At 38.0% G+C, this 24,758-nt stretch overlaps 1 protein-coding gene across 1 annotated transcript; it reads right to left on the bottom strand.

The window, feature by feature from the left end:
• Positions 1–11,109: 11,109 nt before the first annotated feature.
• Positions 11,110–12,048, bottom strand: LOC100345870 (olfactory receptor 4F15-like). The gene has a single exon (XM_002718021.5). It carries the CDS (start codon positions 12,046–12,048, stop codon positions 11,110–11,112), a length of 939 nt encoding a protein of 312 aa, XP_002718067.4.
• Positions 12,049–24,758: the final 12,710 nt, after the last annotated feature.

A 24,758-nucleotide genomic window follows, 5' to 3' on the forward strand; every position in this document is an offset into this window, starting at 1 on the left:
AGAAAAAGCAGCCCAAACTTAATGAGCTTTCAGAAACTTTCAAGGCATAGCCCAGAGCAATGCACTTAATAATCAGCTGTGCAAGTCTCCAGTCCCTCCTGGAGCATGCTCACAATTCAGACATTAAAAAAATTCCCACAAATCAGGGTACATTCCAGACCTTATTAGACAACCCATGGAGTGAAAAACAAAAATTCTAACTTTCCTTTGCTCAAAGCTATTTCCTGGGGATATCCTAGTAGGAAAATAGAGAAAATCCTTATAATAATGACACTTGAACAAATTACCAGCTCCAACTTTATGTCACCCACTTACCTGATAAGAAAACTAAGAAGAAAAAATATTAAAATAATTTCCAGCTATGCTTTTATACTTTTAAATATCTTTTCATTTTGATATCTTATGATTATAACCAGACCATAACTAGAGTAAGTTAGACCTGCCACAGCACTGACACCAGCTAACAGTGACCACTTGTTGTTTGGTGACCTAATTCCTCAGTCCATTCATCATGGGAATTCTGTCTTAGAATCCCCATGGAAGACAGAAAGGATACCAGAAGTTTACTACATAGTAAAATCAAATTAAAGGAAAACAAACATCTGTGCCACAATATACACTAGAAGTCCCAACAAGAAGAAACAATGTTCCAGGCAGTAGAATGTCCATAGTTATTGATAAAGCTGGTATTAGTGAGCAGGGAGCAGCTATTAACACGTTAGGTAAGCATAGCTTTTGTCATGAATATAACACATTTACATGAGCTCACAAGTTTACATAACTTCTAATTTCAAAATCAACATGATAAAGATCATATGTCATATTTATAATGAGGTTATGTGACAAAAAGATCATGTAACAGATTTTTTAGAGATTTTATTTATTTATTTGAGAGGTAGAGTCATAGAGAGTTGTTTGAAATGTAGAAAGTACAGCGATGATAGAATGTTAATAAGTGTGATTTTGAGAAGTGTGCTTAACCAACATGAATGAATAATTAATTAATAATAGAAATGCCTTCAGATTATTAAAACCTGTATAGAAATTAAATACTTATATACATAAATCATGATGAATGAAAAAAAAAAGAGTGCACTTAAATCAGTTATGAGGAATGCTTTCATGATCAGAAAGTGATCTTCTTGTGACTGGAAGTATAAAAGCAGCAATGGGCAATAATCTCACACAATTTCCATGGGCTAAAATTATGTTAGGTAATTACCTAAGTCTTTGCATATGGAAGAGATTTTACTCACTAATATAAGTCAGCCTTCTGATATCTAGTTTGGAAAATACATTAAATTAACATCTGCTGTAGGGCAGCTTTACCAGTGAAAGATGCTCCCAGTGTTTGATTCTCTGTGAAACATTCTCCTCTTTCACTTTTTTTTTTTGGTTCAAGCCATTAAATATTTTACTGTATTCTTTTCTTAAGTTTTTGACAGCATCAACAAAAAATCCATAATTCTTATCCTGTTCCAAATGAAATATTCCCCTGCCACTGATTTCCTCTGCCTCTGGGTTCCTGCCATTTAGATGCAATATGCCTACACATGGGTTTTTCATTTGTTTATTTTTTAAGATTTATTTTATTTATTTGAAAGACAGAGTTACAGAGAGAGATAGAGCCAGAGAGAGAGAGAGAGAGAGAGAGAGAGAGAGAGAAAGGTCTTCCATCATCCCCAAGTGACCACAACTGCCAGAGCTGAGCTGATCCAAAGCCAGGAGCCAGGAGCTTCTTTGGGTCTCCCACAATGGTGAAGGGGCCCAAGGACCTGGGCCACCTTCTATGGCTTCCCCAGGCCATTGCAGAGAACTGGATCAGAAGTGGAGCAGCTGGGACTTGAACCGGTGCTCGTATGGGATGCTGGCACTGCAGGCCAGGGCTTTAATCCGCTGTGCCACAGCGCTGGCCACTTGTTTACTTTTTGATTGTGTATTTATCATTCTCTTTCAGCATCATTTTTTCTAGATTGAGAAGAATGTATTTGGTATTTTGATTGGTATCACATTGAATCTGTAAATTGCTTTTGAAAGAATGGACATTTTGATGATACTGATTCTTCCAATCCATGAGCATGGAAGATTTTTTCCAAATTTTGTAGCATCTTCTATTTCTTTAATGTTTTGTAATTCTCATTGTAGAGATCTTTGACAAGCTTGGTTAAATTTATTCCAGGGAACTTGATTTTTTTTGTAGCTATTGTTAATGGGATTGATCTTATAAGTTCTTCTCAGCCTTGACGTTTCCTGTGTATACAAAGGCTGTTGATTTTTGTGCATTGATTTATATCCTGATACTTTACCAAACTCTTCTATGAGTTCCAATAGTCCCTTGGTGGAGTCTTTTGGATCCCCTATATATAAAATCATGGCATCTGCAAATAGAAATAGTTTGACTTCTTCTTTCCCAATTTGAATCCCTTTGATTTCTTTTTCTTACTTAATGGCTCTGGCTAAAACTTCCAGAATACAGTGAATAGCAATAGCGAGAGTGGGCATGCTTCTCTGGTTCTGGATCTCAGTGGGAATGCCTCCAACTTTTCCCAGTTCAATAGGATACTGGATGTGGGTTTGTCCTAAATTGCCTTGATTGTGTTGAGGAATGTTCCTTCTATACACAATTCACTTAGAGTTTTCATCATGAGAATGTGTTGTATTTTGTCAAATGCTTTCTCTGCACCTATTAAGATAATCATATGATTTTTTTTCTTCAGTTTTTCAATGTGATGTAGCACACTGATTGATTTATGAATGTTGAACCATCCCTGCATACCAGAGATAAATCCTAGTTGGTCCGGGTGAATGATCTTTCTGATGTGATGTTGGATTTCAATTGGCCAGAATTTTATTGAGGATTTTTGCATCTATGTTCATCAGGAAAACTGGTCTCTGGTTGTCTTTCTCTGTTGCATCATTTCCAGGTTTAGGAATTAATGTGATGCTGGCTTTATAGAAAAAAATTTGGAGGATTCCCTCCCTTTATATTGTTCTGAATAACTTGAGAAGAATTGGAGTTAGTTCTTCAAATGTCTGGTAGAATCCAGCAGTGAAGCCATCTTGTCCTGTGCTTCACTTTTTTGGGATGGTCTTTATTACTGATTCAGTTTCTCTCGGTCATGGGTCTGTTTGGGTTTTCTATGTCTTCATGGCTCAATTTTGGTGTGCTGTATGTGTCCAGGAATCTATCCATTACTTCTAGGTTTCCCGGTTTGTTCACATACGGCTCTTTCTAGTAATTTCTGATGATTCTTTTTATTTCTGTGGTGTCTGTTGTTACATTTCCTTTTCCATGCCTAATTTAATTGATTTGGGTGTTCTCTCTCCTTTTTTGGTTAGTTGGGCCAATCCTGTGTCATTTTTGTTATTTTTTTCAAAAACCCAGCTCTTCATTTTGGTAATCTTTCATATTGTTTTTTGGCTTCAATTTTGTTGGTTTCTTCTCTAATTTTAATTATTTCTCTTCTCCTACTAGTTTTGGGTCTGGTTTGCTGCAGTTTTTCTAGATCCTTGAGATGTATTGATAACTCATTTATTTGGTGCCTTTCCAGTTTCTTGATGTAGGCACCAATTGCTATAAACTTTCCTCTTAACACTGCTTTTGCTGAATCCCTAAGTTTGATATGTTGTATTATCATCTTCATTTATTTCTAAAATTAGAAATTTTATAATTTTTGTCTTTTGATTATTTCTGTGACCCATTGTTCATTCAGGAGCATGTTGTTCAGTCTCCATGTGTTTGCATATGCTCTAGGGATTCCTGAGTTGCTGATTTCCAGTTTCATTGCCTTATGGTCCAAGAATATGCACAGTATGATTTTGATTTTATTGAATGCTGAGACTTGCTTTATGGCATAGCACGTGATCAATCCTAGGAAAAAATTCCATGCACTGATGAGAAAAATGTGTAGTCTGTGGCTATAAAGTGGAAAGCTCTATAAATATGTTAGGTCCATTTGGTCTATAGTGTCAATTAACTCTATTATTTCCTTGTTGATTTTCTGTCTGGTTGATCTGCTGAAAGTGGGGTATTGAAGTCCCCATTACTATTATATTTGAGTCTATTTCTCCCTTAAATATTTTAACAATTCTTTTAGAGAGTCACATCCTTTTGTTGAATTGATACTTTAATCATTATATTCTGTCCTTCTGTTGCTGTGGATTCGTTCTGAGAGGAGGAGCATGGTGGAGGCAAGAGGCACAGAGTCACCACCCAGACCCCAGGAAGTTGGGTGAAAGCAGGCCAGAGGCGAGCAGCCCACAGACTCATTTATTTTAATTGGTACAGTAGCTTAAATAGCCAAGGCAGCCAATCCAGTCAAGGGGCGGTTTATGCCCTAACCAATCACAACCTGTTACCAGGCAGACTCCGTTGTCATGTGGTTTCCAAAGCCATCCAATCACAGACCTTTGCCAGGCAGGCTCTGTTGCCAGGTAGGTTTCAAAGCCATTCCTGAGTAACTGACGCTCACCTGCCAGTGGCCATCTTGGCATGGCCTTCTTATTCCACCACAGTCCTTCTTTGCATCTTTTAATAGTTTTTGTGTTAAAGTTTATTTTTGGCTGACATTAGGATGGCCACACCAGTTCTTTTTTTGGTTTCTGTTAGCATGAATTATTTTTTCCTTCCTTTCACTTTCAGTCTGTGTGCATCTTTGTTGGTAAAATGTGTTTCTTGTGGGCCGCAAATAGATGGGGTTTCTTTTTTAATACATTCAGCCCATCCGTTTTTTTTTTTTTTTTTAACTGGGGAGTTGAGACCTTTTATATTCAGTTTGACTATTTTCAAGTACCAACTTTGCCATGCCATGTTTCCGTAAATAGTCTCATTTTTGTATTTTAATTTCCTTTGTACTTTTCCTGGGTCATTCTCTGTCTTCACCTTCTTTCATGGTGATGTTCCTGTTTCTATGTTTCTGTGTGTAGCACATCCTTGAGCTTCTGTTGTAGGCCTGAGCAAGTAGTTACAAATTCTTCCAATTTCTTTTTGTTCTGAAAGATCCTTATTTCTCCTTCATTCATAAATGAGTACTCGTTCCTGGGTGGCAGGTGTGGTGAGATGGCCCCAGCTATTGATGGGTGTGTGCATGGGAGGCAAAGTTGACAGTCCCCTGCTTAGGTTCGAAAATGTAAACAAACAAAATGGCTTCTCCCAGATGTCTGCAGGTCTGGGAAAGAGGGGAGAATAGAGGAGGAGAGGTGGGAAGAGGGGTGCCCAACCGCTCTATTCCTTGGTCTATACCTTCTCTTTTTTACAGATGGAACTTCAAAAGCAATTCACCAAGCCCTCCTTGCCACTGCTGTTTGCAGCTCTGTGTACCCACGATTTCCCATCTCACCTGGTCTGCTGGGAGCTGGCACCAACCCTCCTGGTCTGATCCTCCACCACTTCCCTTTCTTATTTGCTCTTTTAGTGTTGGTCTGCCCGTTCTCTGTTACTGTCCTGGGCTTCCCATCACGAATTTCCCACAGCTCTATTTCCAGAGTGTATCTTCTCTCCTTTTTAACAATCTATTTGGCTTCATGTGACTCAGATTATCCTGTTGCTATACTGCCATCTTTGCTCACAACCCCTCACTATTTTAATAGCAGTGGTGGATTTATTAATACTATATAATACAGAGTTCATGAAAACAATGATAAAGTGAGTAAAGAAGGGTATGCTATTATGTAAGGGTTGTAATTAAATGAGACATTTAATAAAAACTATATACAAAATAACATGTCACCTACACATTTATATATACATATAAGTACTTGTGTAGCTATCTATCTATATATATATATATATATATAAATATAAACATGTATATTAAATGTATAGATTAACTTCCACATTTGACAGAAAATGTGATAGTTTCTTTCTGTGTATGACTTATTTCAGTAAAAAATTTGACCTCCAATCCTATCAATTTTGTTACAAATGTCATGATTTCTTACTTTTTCTTGGATGAGTAATATTCCATTGTGTATATGCATCACATATTTTTATCCAGTCAACCAGTGAAAAACATATAAATTGATTCCAAGTATTTGTTATTGTTATTTGTGCTGTAATAAATATGGCAGTGGAAATACTCTTTCATATGCTGATTTTATTTCCTTTGGATATAAGATAGCTGGGTTACCTCATGAATCTATTTTCAATATTTGAGGAAATTTTATACTGTTTTTTATAGTGGTTCTATGAATTAGCATTCCACCAACAGTGTATTATGGTTCCTTTTTCTCTATAACCTCACCAGCATTTGCTACATTTTTTGTTCCATTCTAACTGGAATAACATGATAGATCATTGTGGCTTTTATTTGCATGTCCATGATAGGTGATACTGAGCACTTTTTTTGCATTTTTTGGTCATATGTATTTCTTCTTTGGAAAAATGTGTATTAGGATCCTTTGTCCATTTCTTATCTGGACTTTGTTGTTGAATTTCTTGAGTTGCTTATATATTCTGATTCCTAATCCATCATGTGGTGCATTTTGCTGATACTTTCTCCCATTCTGTATCTTTTCATTCTGTAAATTGTTCCTTCTTGGTTGGATATAATCCCTTTTGTCTATTTTTACTTTTACTACTCTTTCTTTGGGGATCTCATCCAAATATTAATTATGTATGACTACATCAAAAAGTGTTTCCCAAATTTTCTCATCCATTCATTTCAGTTTCATTTAGGTCTTTGATTCAACTTAAGTTTCTTTCCTATAGGGCTTAAGGCTGGGGTCTTGTTTCAAACTTCTGTGTGAAAGTCCAGTTTTCCCAGCACCATTTACTGAAGAAACTGACCTTTCTCCAAGGAGTGTTTGTAGCACCTTTGTGAAAGATAAGTTGGCTGAAAATGCGTGGATTTACTTTGGGGATTTCTCTTCTGTTTCAGTGGTCCACATGTCTACTATTTTGCCCATACTATGCTGTTTGGGGTATGGTAGGCCCGTAAATTATATGTTTATCTGTGTACCAATTCCAAGACAGTTCAATTACCTAAGATCTTATAAATTACATTTTTGTGGTTTTGTTATAATTGCTATTTATTATAATTCTGCACTCATTTTTAGGCCAAAAAACATAATTATGACTTTATAGACCTTTAAGTTTAAGCACATATGAACTCTTTTCTCTTCTAACCCTTTTGAAATTCCCTCTGGGATAATTTTTCTTTCATATGGGGAAAAACCTTTTGTGTTACTTTAATGAAAGCCTACTAGTGAAAGATTCATGTTTTCATTATTAAATATACGTAGGTTGAAGGAAAAATATTTTAAATATAAATAAAATGGGAGGAAAGCATGAGGGCTATATAGGAGATGTCAAAATGATCTAACATAAGTACAACTAGAGTTTTACAAGAAAACAGCAAATAAAGAGGTGATACTGGTAGATATAATAGATGAGAAGTTTCCCAAACTGAGAAAAGTGTCACACAAGAATGTATTTTTTCTTTCTCTTCCAACTCATACATTTTTAATCCAACTCATTGACAAAGTTCTCAATTTTAGACATTACATTTTTGAATTCCAAAATTTACATTTAGTTCATTTTTCTAGTTTCTAGTTCTCTGCTCATATCCTCCTTCCTATAGTTTAATTAATTAATCACATTTTTAATGTGTTAAATCCACATCTAAATATAAATATATAATATGATATTTTATATTTTAAAATATAATGTTACTATAAATGAATATTTAAATTTATAAATATAAAATAAAATATCAATATTTTTATATGCTTATTTTTGTTGTGTGGTTTTTCTTCTCATTTTCTTTTTTTATATATGGTTAATATTCAGTGCCAAATATTATGAATCAGAACTCACAGATTAAATTTATTAATTAATAGAAACTTAGTTTTTCAACTAATTACATTTTAAAAATAATTTTAAAAATTAAATGTTCGATAAGATTCAATGCTATAAGTTTTTCAAAAAAATTTTTTTGCATTATGCCTACTTTCTCTTGTATGGAAAATCTAGATTCCTAGTAAAAATAATATCTATTTTCGGCAGGCGCCGCGGCTCACTAGACTAATCCTCCGCCTTGCAGCACCGGCACACCGGGTTCTGGTCCCGGTCGGGGTGCCGGATTCTGTCCCGGTTGCCCCTCTTCCAGGCCAGCTTTCTGCTGTGGCCAGAGAGTGCAGTGGAGGATGGCCCAGGTCCTTGGGCCCTGCACCCCATGGGAGACCAGGATAAGTACCTGGCTCCTGCCTTCGGATAGGCGCTAGGCGCAGTGCGCCAGCCGCAGTGCACCGGCTGTGGTGGCCATTGGAGGGTGAACCAACGGCAAAGGAAGACCTTTCTCCCTGTCTCTCTCTCTCACTGTCCACTCTGCCTGTCAAAAAAAAAAAAAAAAGGAAAAAAATAATATCTGTTTTCTTTCATACTATATTATATACAAACTATTCCAAACTTTTAATGTGAATATAATAATAAATTAGGACTATTAAATAAAACAAATGAATACTGTGACTTTTACTCTACATAATCCTGTATTTTAATAAGTTCTATAATTTGTACATTCACTGTGTTGATGTTAAATTTTTCATTTTATTTTACTTTACTGAAAATCTTGACATGTATTATGATGAAAAATATGATGCTTTCAGTTACATGTATATATGAAAAAATGTTCTATTGTTTTTCTTGTTTTACTCTACTTACATGTATTTCATAATATTATCTCTATTTGCTCTTTTTAATTTTGTATTTTTATTTATCATCATTTTATTTGAAAGGCAGAGAGACAGAAAGTTAGAGAGATCTTCTACCTGTTGATTCACTCTTCAGATACTCATATAGCAACCAGGCCTGGACCAGGCCTCAGCTGGGAGCCCGAGCTCAGTCTGGGTTGCCCATGTGCATAGCAGAACCCCAAGTCTTGAGTCATCTGCTTCCCAGAGGATACATCAGCAGGAAGCAGAGATCAGCAGTGGAGCCAGGACTTGACCAAGGCTTCCGGAGGGGAGATGCAGGAGTTCCAAGAGACATCTTAACCACTATTGTAAATGCCAGTCTGAATTGTACATTATTTCGATATCAAATTTTATAACTTTTGTGTTTACCTTTCTGTAATATCCTTAGTTCCCACTTAGGAAAAAAACACAAGTTTCCATTATTTGAGTAACCAGATTTTTTTTTTTTAATATCCTCTGACTCATACCTGTTACTGATGAGGAAATCAACATATTTTTTCTTTTTGTTTTTCTGTTCCACCCTTGCCCCTCCTCGTTAAAATGTGGTGTGTTTCATTGGTCAATTAACATTTAACTACTATTCTTTCACGTGCAGATTTACTTTGGTTTGTGTTATTAAATTCTGAACACCAGTGTAGGGAACTTTCCTAAATAACTCTTGATAGGATGTAGCTTGGATTCCTGAGGTAGTACTTATATGTGCAATTTTCTCAAAAGCTGACACCCTTAAAAATTTTTTTCTATACTTATGGTATAGATTTTAAAAACAGATTGCCTGTGTGTTAAATTTTATCTATCATTTTATTTCCTAGAGTTTCTTGAAAATGTGGTTCCATTATTGCCTCTTTTCATATATAATTATCAATAAATCAGATGTCAACCTGATTTTCTCTCCAATTTGAATATTTGAACTTTTTAAGAAGATGCAGAAGAAATGGCATTCTAAGTGTCTAGTAATTTTACTAGGATACATTTGTAATTGACAAACTGAGCTCAATTTCTCAAGTTTTTCCAAGTGTATTATAACCTGTTGGATTATGTTGAAGGCTTTCTTTTAAGACACTGAAAAAGTTTAAAACAATAGTTTTATTGAATAGCCTCATTTTAAAATAATGCATACAATGGATATCATTTCCCTGGTTCTATATAACTTTGACTCTGATCTCATTTTATCTCTGCTTTAATTAGAGTTAATTTTCTTGGTTCTTTTCATTTTTAGAACTTATTTGCAACTTGGATCATTATATTCCTTGGGATACCTTGCAATTTATTCTTCACTTCTGAAATGAATTTTGTTCTTTCAAATTTTGCCCTGTGTTAAATAAGTTTTTGCTTTTAAGTTTGATATTCTTAGCCATTTCCATCATGGGGTTTGAATTTCTCACTCAGCGTGTTCTTTCCTGTGTTGGTCTGCAGGTTTAGAGACCTGTAACTTATGATGGAATATTATCATATGGTTTTCTCTGTCTTTGGCCAGAATCAGCATCAGTAAGGTTCAGATTTCAATAGCCCATAGAAAATCTGGGTGTTCTTCAGTGTATACATGTTTTGATCAATGGTCAGTATTTTTAGTCAGAGAACTTTTTGTGTATGTTTGTGGTTTGTGTGTTGGCCTCATTTTAACTTAATCACCTAATCAAAGATCAGCTCTCAGAGAAGATCTTGTCCAGCAATGCTCCTTCTTCCATAATATCTCTACTTTCTTTGCCTGAGTGCTGTTCCTAAAACCTTAATTTTTTCCTTCCATACCACATTTAAGAGAATGGTTAAATTCAAGCTTGCAAGGGACAGTAACTTTTCCTTTAGTAATGTTAGTAATACTAACTGTCAAACTATTCCTTTGTCATATTCCTTATTTTCTGCATATATGAATAATAATATTTCTCGTTAAATTTAAGTTCTTTCAAGAATTATAATTCAAAATGTATAATCATGTACATTTATTAATATGAATAATAGTTTAAAACAAGGAAATGAAATGGCAAACTTTATTCAACTAGAATGTGAACCAGTTTGCTTACCAAAAACTGTTTCAAACCCATTATTCTCTTTAGATTCTAATACTTTTCAACCTTGTGACCATCGAAAATATATAACTACATATACTAGCAGTATGACAAATATAGCACTGAAGGCTGAAATTCATTAAAAATTTTTCAATTTATTCAGTGCATAAGTCAAAATGTGGGATACAGGAAAAAGTGCATTTTCTGTATTTTAAAGTCATAAAACTATGTAAAGTTGATGATAAATAAGTAAATATATAATTAAATTCTTGGTCATGGAGTTGGAATGAATTACCAAAAGTTTTTTGAGCTGATGGATTAAGGAAAATTAATTGTCTCTGACAGTGTGAATTCTTAGGCATTTGTGTCTACAGAATAGCTGTCAGAAGACAGCACTTGTGATCTAAGTTACTTAGGAAATTTTCCTCAGACTCAGTACATGACTAACCAGTCTCCTCATTGCCGTCTTCATGTCCTTATTCCTCAAGGTATATATGGCAGGATTCAGAATTGGTGTAATCATGAAATCCAAAATGGCAAGAAATTTATCCACTGATACTGTGGGAAATGGCCACATATAGACAAAGATGCATGGCCCAAAAAACAAAACCACCACCGTGATGTGAGCTGAAAGGGTGGAGAGGGCCTTGGACAAACCACCCGAGGAGCGTTTCCATACAGTGACCAGGATGAAGATGTAGGAGATCATCAATAAGAAGAAAGTGCCTGTGGAAATAAACCCACTGTTGGCAGTTACCATGAATTCCATTCTATAGGTGTCTGCACAGGCAAGTTTGATAAATTGAGGAAGGTCACAGTAAAAGCTATCTATCTCATTAGGACCACAAAAAGGCAAATGAACCACAAAAGCTAACTGAGCCAATGAGTGAAGGAAACCAACAACCCAAGCACCGGACAAAAGCAAAATGCACATCCGAGGGCTCATGATGGTCAGATAGTGGAGGGGCTTGCATATGGCCACATACCTGTCCAAGGCCATTGCAATTAGTAGCACCATCTCAGACCCACCCAGAACATGAAGAACAAATATCTGAAAGACACATCCCTGGAAGGAAATGGTATTTTTATCAGAGTACAAGTCAGAAAGCATCTTAGGAACCGTTAATGTAGACAGACATAAATCAATAAACGAGAGGTTTCCTAAAAGGAAGTACATGGGAGAATGTAAATGAGGATCAAGCATCACAGTAAATACAACAAGAACATTGCCCAGGACAATTGTTACATACAGCACTGCAGAGAAGGCAAGGAGGAAACGCTGCACTGGTCTGCAAGCAGAAAGGCCCAGGAACACAAATTCAGAAACCTCAGTGAAGTTTACTGCATACATTGGTTTTGTAGGATATTACCTAAGAGATAGAAAACAAAACAGGAATAAAGGGAATTTATCAGAAATAATATTGAAGGAAACAAATTTCAATCATTTTTAAAATCTGTATTAAAAGTTTCATGAGCACATGGTATTTTGAAAATTCATGTACGCATAGATCCACCAAATTAATTAAAAATCATCTAAAATTTCCCATGGAACTGTGTAAGGTTCTGAGTTAAAAGACTGATTGTGACTTCAGGCAAAGCTAAGTAAACAGCCATCAACACAGACATACGTTGATGACTGATTCTAAGGAAAACAATAAAGTGCTCTAAGGATGATGTGACTTAGCACACTGGTGCTTGCAGAGGCTGATGAAGGAAAGTCGACCAATACAAGTTTTGGAAGTAGCATGTAAACACTCTGAACCAGGAAGGCCAGCAGACAGAAGAACAGACGGAAGTGACAGGACAGCCTTACGATGTGGTATCCCTGATAAGAATTTTGGTCTTTATCTGAAGAGCAACAGAGAGTTACTGAAGGATGATAAGCAATTGCTTGATAATATTTCTCCTTCAAATGGTCACAATGTAAAGAACGAAATGAAAGAGTCAGAGAGAGCCCACAATAACCTATCGGGAAGAATGCTATCATACGATGAGCAGGATAAACTCTCAACCAGGGATGCTGGAACAAGTGACACTTGCAAAAATAATGATCTTTGCCTCTTGACGTAAATAAGTATTGGAGTTTTTAAGTGTTAAATACAGAAACCCAAAGGAAGTATAGGAATGCCTAGACAAAAATTAGCTTGGAAAACTAAACATTACTCATGTTTACAAATAATTGAAGAAACCAAGGATAATACCCAAAATATTAAAATAGAAATAATTCTAAATATATATATACAGTACTCATATATGTAGATATATGTATAATTATTTTATACAGAAATATAAGAATTGTAAATAATTTATACAAAATAGCTGTAAAATATCAAACAAAAATTGACATACTTAATATAAAATCAATTCTTCCATAAGATAAATGAAAAATGTATGATAATTCAAATTTAAAATAAAGACATTAACAAAAGATGAAATCCATATGGCCAGATAATCACATTAAAAGTAAACCACACACTAGTGATCAAAGACGTGTAACATGCAGTGTTTACAATACATTGATGGAGCCGGCATTGTGCAGTAGCAGGTAAAGCAGTCGCCTGAAGTGCCAGCATCCCAGATGGGCACTGATTGACTCCCAGCTGCTCCACTCTTGATTCAGCTCTCTGATATGGCCTGGGAAAGCAGTAGAAGCTGGTCCAAGTGCTTGGGCCCCTGCACCATGTGGGAGACCAGGAAGAAGCTCCTGGCTCCTGGTTGGATCGGCTCAACTCTGGCCATTGCAGCCAACTGGGGATGAACCAGAGGATGGAAGACCTTTCTCTCTCTCTGCCTCTCCTTCCCTCTCTGTGTAACTCTGACTTTCAAATAAACAAATAAATCTTAAAAGAATAAAATAATAAAATACATTGACAACCTGGTAAATAACAAATTGTCAATGTGTTTTACAAGGTGATGACTTCTTATAAATGAGACTATAAAGATATAGGCATGCTCATGCACTGTTGATGGTGGTGCAAATTGATAGAACATTTCTAGAAGACACATTCAAAATAGATAGCAGGGGCCTGCGCCACAGCTCACTTGGCTAATCCTCTGCCTGCGGCGCCAGCATCCCAGGTTCTAGTCCCGGTTGGGGTGCCAGTTTCTGTCCCGGTTGCTCCCCTTCCAGTCCAGCTCTCTGCTGTGGCCCGGGAGTGCAGTGGAGGATGGCCCAAGTGCTTGGGCCCTGCACCCTCATGGGAGACCAGAAGGAAGCACCTGGCTCCTGGCTTCGGATCAGCTCAGTGCTGGCTGTAGCGGCCATTTGGGGTGTGCACCAATGGAAGGAAGACCTTTCTCTCTGTCTTTCTCTCTCTCACTGTCTATATCTCTACCTGTCAAATTAAAAAAAAAAAAATAGATAGCAGAAGTGAAAAGCTTTGCTTATTCTACGACCTACCTCAAGAATTTACTCTGTTTATTGACAATAAATAAACTAAAAATTAAGCTATTGGGCACTTATTGTACCCATTGTTTATAAAAAGAAAAATAAGAAATAACAAACACTCATAATAAAAATTTAACTATGCATTGTTCATATAACTGGAGAAGTCATTTAATAACATATATAGACATAAAAATCAGTAGATGGAAGATGTTAATAAAACACATTTGAAAAGAAAGAGAAGGTTGCAAGATAAAATCTATAGCACACCTACGTTTTAAGATGAATATGGAGCCGGCGCCGCGGCTCACTAGGCTAATCCTCCGCCTAGCGGCGCCGGCACACTGGGTTCTAGTCCCGGTCGGGGCACCGGATTCTGTCCCGGTTGCCCCTCTTCCAGGCCAGCCCTCTGCTGTGGCCCGGGAGTGCAGTGGAGGATGGCCCAGGTGCTTGGGCGCTGCACCCCATGGGAGACCAGGAAAAGCACCTGGCTCCTGGCTCCTGCCATCGGATCAGCGCGGTGCGCTGGCCGCAGCGCGCCGGCCGTGGCGGCCATTGGAGGGTGAACCAACGGCAAAGGAAGACCTTTCTCTCTGTCTCTCTCTCTCACTGTCCACTCTGCCTGTCAAAAAAAAAAAAAAAAAAAAGATGAATATGGAAAATAAATAGAAAGACGCTTATCTTTGTTATCAATAAATTCTTAATATTTGTACATATGCATTTATTAATTTGAATTGTATGAATTACTGTTTCAGTAGATCAAAAGATGGTCAAATATTATCAGTTTAACCAAGTTCAGCCTGATATGTTAACTTAATATTTTCTTTACATAAGTTTCTAGACTGTTTTATCTTTAATCACTGACACATCATTGTTGATTGTTCCACACATGAACTGAATACCATGGCATGTGACATTGTGACCCATATAACATTCTGATGGATACAAATAGGATCAAGTATATTTTCAAGGGTTCCATCTCATTTACTGATATCTTTACAATATTTGCTTCTAACATTAATAGACTTTCTAAATTATTTTCCATTTTAGCAACCAACCAGCATTAATCTTTATTTCATACTAAATTGAATACTGGGGGTGCTCCACTTGTGTCTTCACCACCAAGCTTTCCTCTTTCCCTACACCATCCATGTGTCTGTTTTCACTCCTCCCTGTGCCACTCCACACTACCTGGGCTCCTGCTGCACTTGCTCATCAGAAAAGCAGCATAAACTGGCAGGAGCACTACAAACACCTTAAAGACAAAAACTGATCTGAAGGCAGTCAGGCCACATAGGGGATCAAACATCCTAAATGCTGGAAACATGGAATAGATACTGTAGCCTGAGGGAAACACCACATGGTGATTCTAGGAGGCCATCCAACAAGGACACTAGATGGGAATTTTTATGGGAAATAACCAGATGAAATAGAGTAGGATTGAAGAAGTCAGGGAAGCACAGTCGTGGAGATGAATGACAGTGGACGTGAGCTGAGAAAGACCACTAGCCAAGTCTCCATCTAAAGGATTTTAGAGTGCAATGTGTGTATTTCAAACTAGACATACGCTGGAACTGAAAGAAATGTACATTCAGTGTACTGACAGTATTTAAAAACATGTGATTTATTCTTCTATATTTCTCTTATTCCAATTGTTTAAAAATTCCTTATTAATAAAAGTTTCTTCATCTATTATAGTTCAGTAAGAAGGGAAAATATTGTTATCAATCAGAATGTTACAATTCATTAAAAGGCCAATTTATTAACTCCACGAGGAGAAAGTGTTAAAATGAAAGGGAAGGTGTGTACAGGTAACTCAAAACAGGAAAAATACCACATAACAATGGCCAGTAAACAGTTGGTTGATTGTTCCACCTTATCAGTCATTAGGTGCCTTCTTGGTTTTGATCAAGGAAAGATACAAATACAGACAGAGCTAGAGCTGGATGGAAGAAAGAATTCCCAGTATTTTCAATGTTTCAAAATAAAAGCTACTCTTATACACTGTTTAAGATAGTATGAATTGCCAATATATATTAACTTTTAAATGTACAAATCTATTTCTGGACATACTAGAATAAGAACAAATGTACATACAGAATGTGGCTATTGTGTCAAATAACAGTGAAAGTATTGATCACATTATGATATATCTATACAGTAGAATACTATTAAGTTATTAAATCAATTAAATAGCTGCATATATACAGAGCTAGAAAGGTTTCCAACTTAACTGAAGAAAATAAGAGAATTTATAGTAAAAATTTATGTTTGAATAGAAATACTCTCAAGGAATGTACACTGTGGATTGCTGTGAGTTAAATCCTAAAAAGCAGATTTACATGTAGTATTAATGTCCTACGTTTATACTCACATTTCTGTATCTTTTCAAAGACCTAAAACAATTTTGCATTGTTTTTTATTTTAATATTCATTTTTTTGAAATATTGCATAAAAGGTTCTCAGGGACACTCAAATAAGCACTTAAAAACTGAAGCAAAGTTTTACACACATAAATCCTACTTACTCATAAAAAATTCACAACAGTCACTTAGCACAAAATGTTCTCAATGAGGAATTCGTGGCCAAGGTAAAGCTCACATTGGTGAGCAGTCTGTTGCCAGTTTCTCTACAATGTACTTCTTTCTAGTTGATTGTTACCAGTAGGGGAGGAGATGAAAGGCAAAGGGAGAATGACAGAAGGGGCGTGAACAAGAGGGGCAGAGGGACATGGGAAAGGATGGAAGCAAGCGAGAGGGCTGGCATGCAGGCTCACAGGCAAGCAGGCAGCACAGCTTAGTGAGCGGGTGTTTCCTCGGTCTTCTCGTACCTGCGCACCACTTACAGCCTAGTGCTTCTGCCTGCAGAAGGTCTCAGAACGGCAATAAAGTTCTGGAAGTCTGTCAGCTGCCCCTCTCCCCAGTCTCTCCCCTCACGGACGTGATGAGCCGCAGACACTCCTTGTCCTCCCAGGATTGCTCAGGTTCACCTGTTATTTTTGTTTTGTGTATTAAAGGGATCGCGATCTCCTTCAATGAGCTGATGTCTTGTTTCAGAATTTCATCTCTTGCATCAGTTTGTCAAAGATCATGCCTTCACATCACGCTCACAAGCCTGTTACGTTACTTATTTCATAATGCAATTTTCAATAATCAGTTTCTCTGGATCCCTTACTAAGTCTAGGAGCTTCTTGAGGGCATGGACCATGTCTTATAAATCTTAGCCCATCGTGTTGTAAGTTTGAGAGAGAGGTGAGTGCTTTGACGGGTGTGGGTATGCAAGTGCATTTAAATGGAAGGATAATTAATGATGTTTTCTTGGTAAGGAATCCATCCTACATCATAACCCTATTGAAAACTGATGACTGTAACACTATTAAAAATCAATTGCTGGCCGGCGCCGCAGCTCAGTAGGCTAATCCTCCGCCTTGCGGCGCCGGCACACCGGGTTCTAGTCCTGGTCGGGGAGCCGGAATCTGTCCCGGTTGCCCCTCTTCCAGGCCAGCCCTCTGCTGTGGCCCGGGAGTGCAGTGGAGGATGGCCCAAGTGCTTGAGCCCTGCACCCCATGGGAGACCAGGAAAAGTACCTGGCTCCTGCCATGGGATCAGCACGGTGCACCGGCAGTAGCTTGCCGGCCGCGGCGGCCATTGGAGGATGAACCAACGGCAAAAGGAAGACCTTTCTCTCTGTCTCTCTGTCTCTCTCACTGTCCACTCTGCCTGTCAAAAAAAAAAAAATCAATTGCTGCTCTCACAGTTATCGTCAACATATGGGAGGTCTGAGGCAATTTGCTGAAAAACCAATTTTCAAGGTCATTGTCAGTCTCTATTCAAACATGATTTAATACAATCAAGTCCCAGATATTTCCCTGTATAGCAAGATACAACCTAGCATATGTAGCAATGAAAATTTAAGTTTCTTTTGGAAACACTGACGAGAATGGATGTCCAGTAAGTGCTTGTTGAAAAAGAAATCGAGATGGAACCAGGGAGAGAAGATCAGTAGTGTGGTATAAGTATCATACAATGCCTGCATAAGTAAAATAATTGATAGATTTTGGTAGGCTATTGTATTTAATTGTTCCATCCCCACTTACCTGGCCAAAAAGAAAAAGGATGCCCAAAAGCAGTGTTGTCAATCGTACTGAATCTTTAAGAAGTGCTTCCCTCTTTGATGCTACATTGCTAGTGCTTCTCCCAACTGCTCCATCTCCAGCAAACAACTTACCAGCAGGTTTTGGTGACCGCCCATGGCAGCCTATCTGTGTCCCCAGTCATATACCATGGGAATACCACCTTTGAATTCCATGGCCTCAAAGGGAAAAAGGTTGGAAATTTTCTTGAGAAAGTAAATAGAAATAAAAAAATTATATTTCATAAAATATAACAGCATAATATCTTCAAGGAAAATTAGCTTCTGATACTTTATTATCTATTTGTGAAATAATTCGGACCAATATAAGTAAAAATAAGGAACAGCTATTGACAGGCTCATTAAATAAAAATCTAACAAAATTATTTTAGAAGCATATTAATGAACATTCTGGGAAACACTTTTTTCTAATTTATCCATATTTAACCTCTATTTTATAGATAATAATATTAAATGATATAATAATTACATGTATTGACAAAAACATTGTAAGTTCCATCAAACGTTCCCAATTACTTTCTGATTTCAGAGTCCATAGCTGTAACCACTAGAACACAACACACTGCCTCCTTTTTATACCAAGGCTATAAGGTAGAAGAGTTCACAAGCCTGTTTAGCTTCTAACTCTTCTGAGCATTTTAATGTATTTTGTTCATTATAACCAGACTGTGAAAATGCAATATTCTACTGTAACAAATAAAGACATGAGATTGTGATTCACCTGCCATTAATGGTGATTCTTGTTACTAATCATTAATTCAGTCCTGTGGTCTTTTTATTCATAGGTTGATGCTGGACATACTAAATGCCTGAAATGCCTTTAGAAAATTAAATACACAAGCAGAACAAATGCCAAACACAACATTAATCATAAGTATTGTATTATGTATTACAAGAATGCAATGCCAACATACTAACAAAATATGTCTTTGATCATTGAATTGCTAATAATTATTTCCATTGTACTAAATTTTAGTCTGAATTCTATATAACACTAAACCTGAAGGGTTTTAACTAAGAGAAAACTTAGTGCGTTAATTGTAACATATTCTTTTAAATCAAAAGTATATTTTTACCTATTATCAAGTGAAGAGAAAATTGAAACTAAATTAATCATTTTAGGAAAAAAATGTGCTGACCCAAGCTTTTAGAATAAAAGATTAACCCATATTGTTCATTTATATCTCCTCATTTATCTTTTTTTTAAAGATTTATTTATTTGAAAAGCAGAGTTACAAAGGCAGAGAGAGGAAGAGAGAGAGGGGGAGAGAGAGAGAGAGAGAGAGAGAGAGAGAGAGAAAGGTCTTCCATCCCCTGGTTCACTCTCCAAATGGCTTCAATGGCCACAGATGGGCTGATCTGAAGCCAAGAGCCAAGTGCTTCTTCCAGGTCTCCCATGCGGGTGCAGGGGCCCAAGCACTGGGGCCGTCTTCCACTGCTTTCCCAGGCCACAGCAGAGAGCTGGATCAGAAGTGGAGCAGCTGGGACTCAAACCAGTGCCCATATGGGATGCCAGCAGGTGGTGGCTTTACCTGCTATGCCATAGCATGTGCCCCATTTATTGTTTTTGTTTGTTTAATTTTGAAGATTATTTCTGTTATTGAGTTAAAATTCACATAATATGAAATTAATCATTTTGAGTGAATGATTCAGTTCATAGTACATTCATAATATGGAACAATCATTATTTCCATTAAAATCTAAAGTATTTCATCACTACCCTTTATCTACTGAGGAGTCACTCCCCAGGACTTTCTCTTGCCTTTGAAACCTACTACTCTATTTTTCTGTCTCTACAAATGTATCTATTATTTGTATTTCACATAACTGAAATCAAAACAGTGTGTGAACTTTAGTGTCTGGCTCTCCCACTTAGCACAAAGTGTTCACTCATACTGAAGTGTGTCTCAATTCCTTTTAAATGGTTGAATAATATTCCACTGCGTGGATATACCACCGTTATCTGTTCAGCAGCTGATGAAATCTGAATTATTTCCACCTTTGATTGTTGTAAAAGCTGATAATATGAACGTCTGTGTACAAGTTTTTTGTTTGAACAACTGTTTTCAATTGCTTTGAGTGAGTGGAATTCAGGGATGCTAAGGAAAGTCTATGTTTAACTGTTTTAAGAACTTTCACTGATTTTCACTGTGTCTGTCTCATTGATGGTAGCATTGCACAAAGATTCAGATTTTCCTGCATGCTTGACAAATTTCTTTTTTATTTCTTTTAATTTTTTTGCATTTGGGAGTTTTTGCTATGTTTTGAAAATAGGTATCTTCTTGCTATTTGTAAACTCTTTACTTAGTGTAGGGTTAATCTTATGAGGATAAAGTAAACTGAAAGTAGATAATAGTAAAAATTAAGTGAGAAAATAAGAGAGAAAGGAGGAGGAATGGTGGGAGTGTGCATGGGAGCGAGTGTTAGGTGGGAAATATCACTATGTTCCTAAATCTTTATATATGAATTACATGAAATGTGTTTACCCTAAATTTAAAAAATATATTTTTTTAATAAAGACCATTTTGACTATTGGCTATTCCAGGTTTCTTGGTGTTCCACATAAATTTCAATAGTGTTTTAGTAGCTTTATCAGCACAATCCCAAAAAATATTATTTAGTCTTCCTACTCCTCTTTACCATTTTTCTCCATTCTTCGTAATATAGTGTCTAGGCACACAGATTCTCTGTTTCAGGCTGCCTAAGTTTGAAAGCTTGGACTTCAACTCATTACCTTTGTGACCTTGAGAAAGTTACTTAAACCCAACGGTGTAATTATTTTATATGATAACGCCCTACAAATTTCTGAAGGCTGTGTATGCTAGCTGCTATTCTAAATTTCCACCCATTTTACTTCATGTACTAAAGGAAGTTCTTAGATAACATTTATTTTCAAAATCTTCTGAGTTTCAAATCCAGATAATTTCCTTTCATTTTCTCATGGTATTGTATCACGTTGCCCCAGAAAAGCTACTTATAGATTTTCTTTATTTATATCACCATTTGTTTGAATCTGATTCATTCTCAAAACTCAAAAAGATTTCATCTATGATTTAAGTAAACCCAGTAGTCTGAATGCTAAGGTCATCGTGTTGGACATTGTAAGCCCTCACCATTCATTTGCCCTCTTCAGTGGTTTAAAAATTTACATTTATACTGGCTTCTCCTTCCCTGGGTCAATCTTCTCTACTTTCTTACTTCTGCTTACAGAGACCCTCTGCCATGTAAACTATCTGTCCCCAGTCTTTTTTTTAAAGATTTGTTTATTTTACTTGAAAGTCAGAGTTACAGAGAGAGAAGGAGAGGCAGAGGGAGAGAGAGAGAGAGAGAGAGAGAGAGAGAGAGAGAGGTCTTCCATCTGCTGGTTCACTCCCCAGTTGGCCGCAACAGCCAGAGCTGCACAGATCCAAAGCCAGGAGCCAAGAGCTTCCTCCAGGTCTCCCACATGGGTGTAGGGGCCCAAAGGCTTGGGCCATCTTTTACTACTTTCCCAGGCCACAGCAGACAGTTGGATAGAAAGTGGAGCAGCTAGTGCACATATGGGATGCCAGGCATCGTCTTTACCCCCTACGCCACAGCACTGGCCCCTGTCCCCAATCTTGAAATCAATATCTTCTATAGAAGAAAGAAATTTAAACTAAAACAAGGGCTCAAGACAGAAAACCCAAGGTGAAGTGCTGGTAGGAGATAAAACAATGGTTTATCTTGCCTGAAAGAGACATGAGTGACTTGTAGAAACTGTCACAGTAGGGCCTTGGCTGTACAGCAGTAGCAAAATATGCCATTGCCATTGCTGTAAACACTACAGCTAAAAAGAAGGTAAGAGTATATATCTAAGGTAATGCATAAACTAATCATAGAACACTATTATCACTCTTACTGACTGCACATTCCATTGTTTGTTTTTAAATATTTATTTATTTAATTGAAAGGCAGAGTTACAGAGAGGCAGAGGCAGAGAGAGAGAGAGAGAGAGAGAGAAATGGATGAGAGAGAGCTTCCATCCACTGGCTTACTGGCCAAATGGCCACTTCAGCAAGGCTGAGCCAGGCTGAAGCTAGGAGCCAGAGCCTCATCCAGTTTTCCCACGTGGGTGCAGGGGCCATCTTTCACTGCCTTCCCAGGCACATTAGCAGGAAGCCTGATCAGAAGTTGAGCAACTGGGACTCAAACCAGCACTCACATCTGCTGATGGTACTGAGGTGTTGGATTTACTCACTAAACCACAGTGCCGGTCCCTGAGCTACTTTCCAGAAATGTGCAGCCAAAAAAAAAAAAAATAGTAAATAGATAGTAAATAGTAAATAGAGCAAAGACTCATGCTATGTATGCCTTATTTCAAAGTCTGGCTTTTGGTTTATTCTACTCATTATCCTATTTCATGCACTACACTAATGTAGTCTCATTGAAATTCCTTTCTTTTCCTCCTATTCCTTTGGATATTCTGTCTGTCATTCTATCAAATCTGATCCTCCATAGCACATTCACATCTAGTTCTGCCTGTATTGGCCCTTTAATGCTATGAACAGTACAGTACTTCATTGATACTTCAGCTGTTCTCCTAAAACAAAGTATCACATCAGTCCTTCCCTCGCCAGACTGCCAAAAGAAAAATAATGGACACCGAGCAGATGGCAGCTCAGAAAGAAAGCCCTATTTCGAGAACAGCAGTGCAGAATCAACCCTTATAAGTCCCGGGATTCCAGCGATAGCTAGGACAAAGTTGAAGTTAGGGAGAGGACAATCCTCAGCAACCCAAAAATGTTATCTGTCATGGGTCTAAGAAGAGATCATTAAATATTTTCATATTTCACTGTCATCTTTGCCACCTAATCATTCTTGTACAACAACATTCAACACACACATGTCTTGACCTTATATCAAATTGTGTTCATCAGGATGAAGTTTTTTACATTTTCTTTTCCTCTTATTTAGATAGGAGCCCCATTGTCTATGATTAAACAAGTATATAAATACAATTTTAAAACAACTGAGATTCCTAACTTAGAAGACCATTTATAGTAGTCAAGCCCCCACAAAACCAAAACCAAACAAACAAAATGAATCTGTTTTTAAAGATTGATGAGGAGCCCAGCACTGTGGTGCAGTGGGTTAACACCCTGGCCTGAAGCGCCAGCATCCCATATGGGTGCCGGTTTGAGACCCCGCTGCTCCACTTCCGATCCAGCTCTCTGGAAAGCAGAAGATGGCTCAAGTCCTAGGGCCCCTGCACCCCCATGCGAGACCAGGGAAAAGTACCTGGCTCCAGGCTTCTGTTGTGGCTCCCTTGCAGCCAATTGAGGAGTGAACCAAAAGATATTAAAAAATCAAAAGAGCAAAATAAAATAACAGTTTTCAGTTGTTTCCTGTTATCCTGTGAAGAACCATCACAAGTTAGGTGGTCAATACAAGTGAAAATTACAAGCATTTTGCTAACCTCAGCACCACTAGATTACAAGCTTTTTTCTCCTTTCCTTGTATATATTCAGCCCATTGATGTTCAATTGACTTCTCACACTGCAGGTGGCTCCAATCAAAAAGGAAACAAAGTTGCTAAGCCTTCACTCAACAAGGCCTCTAAGCCTTTGCTTGAGTTTGCCGCACTTCCGCATCTCAGTGCCTCAGCGTTTCCAACAATCCAAGATGGCCCCCAGGGGAGGTACCTAGCCTGACAGGAGACTTCCATATTCGTTACAGTATGTGTCCTCAGCTGTGATAGGTCCTTGAGGGCGTGCCCGGCTCGTGTCCTGCCTTACCTTTTTGCTGGTTGGCTCAGTTCCCTTGTGCCCAGGACAGCCCCCTTTCTGTGTCTATAAAAGCTCTTCCCCTTCCCAATAAAGTCGAGAACCCGGCTGCGCCCTGGGCGTTGACTGATCTCCTGGCTCTGGTGTGGTTCCTTTGCTGCCGACACTCATCGTCCCGCTCGGCCCCTGAGCTCCCCAGGCTGGCCCTGAGGAGCTCTATCGGACCTGCTGCCCCATGACGAGCAGCAACTGGTGCCCCGTGTGAGGACTCACGAAATTGCCGACAGGCTAATCAGACTACAGGTCAGTGTACTCCCCTAAGATATGGGACAGCACAATTCCAAACTCAATCCCTCCCTTGATACCCTTAAAGTCCTAGTTAAGAGCAGGGGTTGGAACTCTCTGATAGCCAGGCCTTGCAGACTTGGAGGGCCCTCGTTAAGGTGGCCCCTTGGCTCCCGGAGGCCAATTTATTTGATTGGGAGACATGGGACAGGACAGAGCAACTTTTGTGTAAAGCACAGGTCGACAGGGGTGAGATTCCCCCTCTTGGAGCTTTTCCCACCATCACTGCTCTTAAGAGCTGTTTTCCACCCCGCCCTACCCAAACTCAAGGTAAAGAGAAGACTCCTTCTGGCGAGCCCCCCCCCCCTTCTCAAAAAGAGAGCCTGAACGAGTGCTCCAATGAGGGAAAAGCAGAGCCCTTGCAGGAGATAGGGTCAGAATCCCCTCCTGACCCCTTTGGTGCAGCCCCATGGTCACCTAGAAATGAGCCGCAGC

This window comes from Oryctolagus cuniculus, chromosome 12 (assembly GCF_051225735.1).
Source record: "Oryctolagus cuniculus isolate XC-2025 breed Fujian yellow rabbit chromosome 12, ASM5122573v1, whole genome shotgun sequence".
In the NCBI taxonomy this organism is placed as follows: Eukaryota; Metazoa; Chordata; class Mammalia; order Lagomorpha; family Leporidae; genus Oryctolagus; species Oryctolagus cuniculus.

Excerpts from the sequence above, each read along its gene's own strand:
- LOC100345870 (XM_002718021.5), bottom strand. The coding sequence starts at position 12,048 with ATGTATGCAGTAAACTTCACTGAGGTTTCTGAATTTGTGTTCCTGGGC.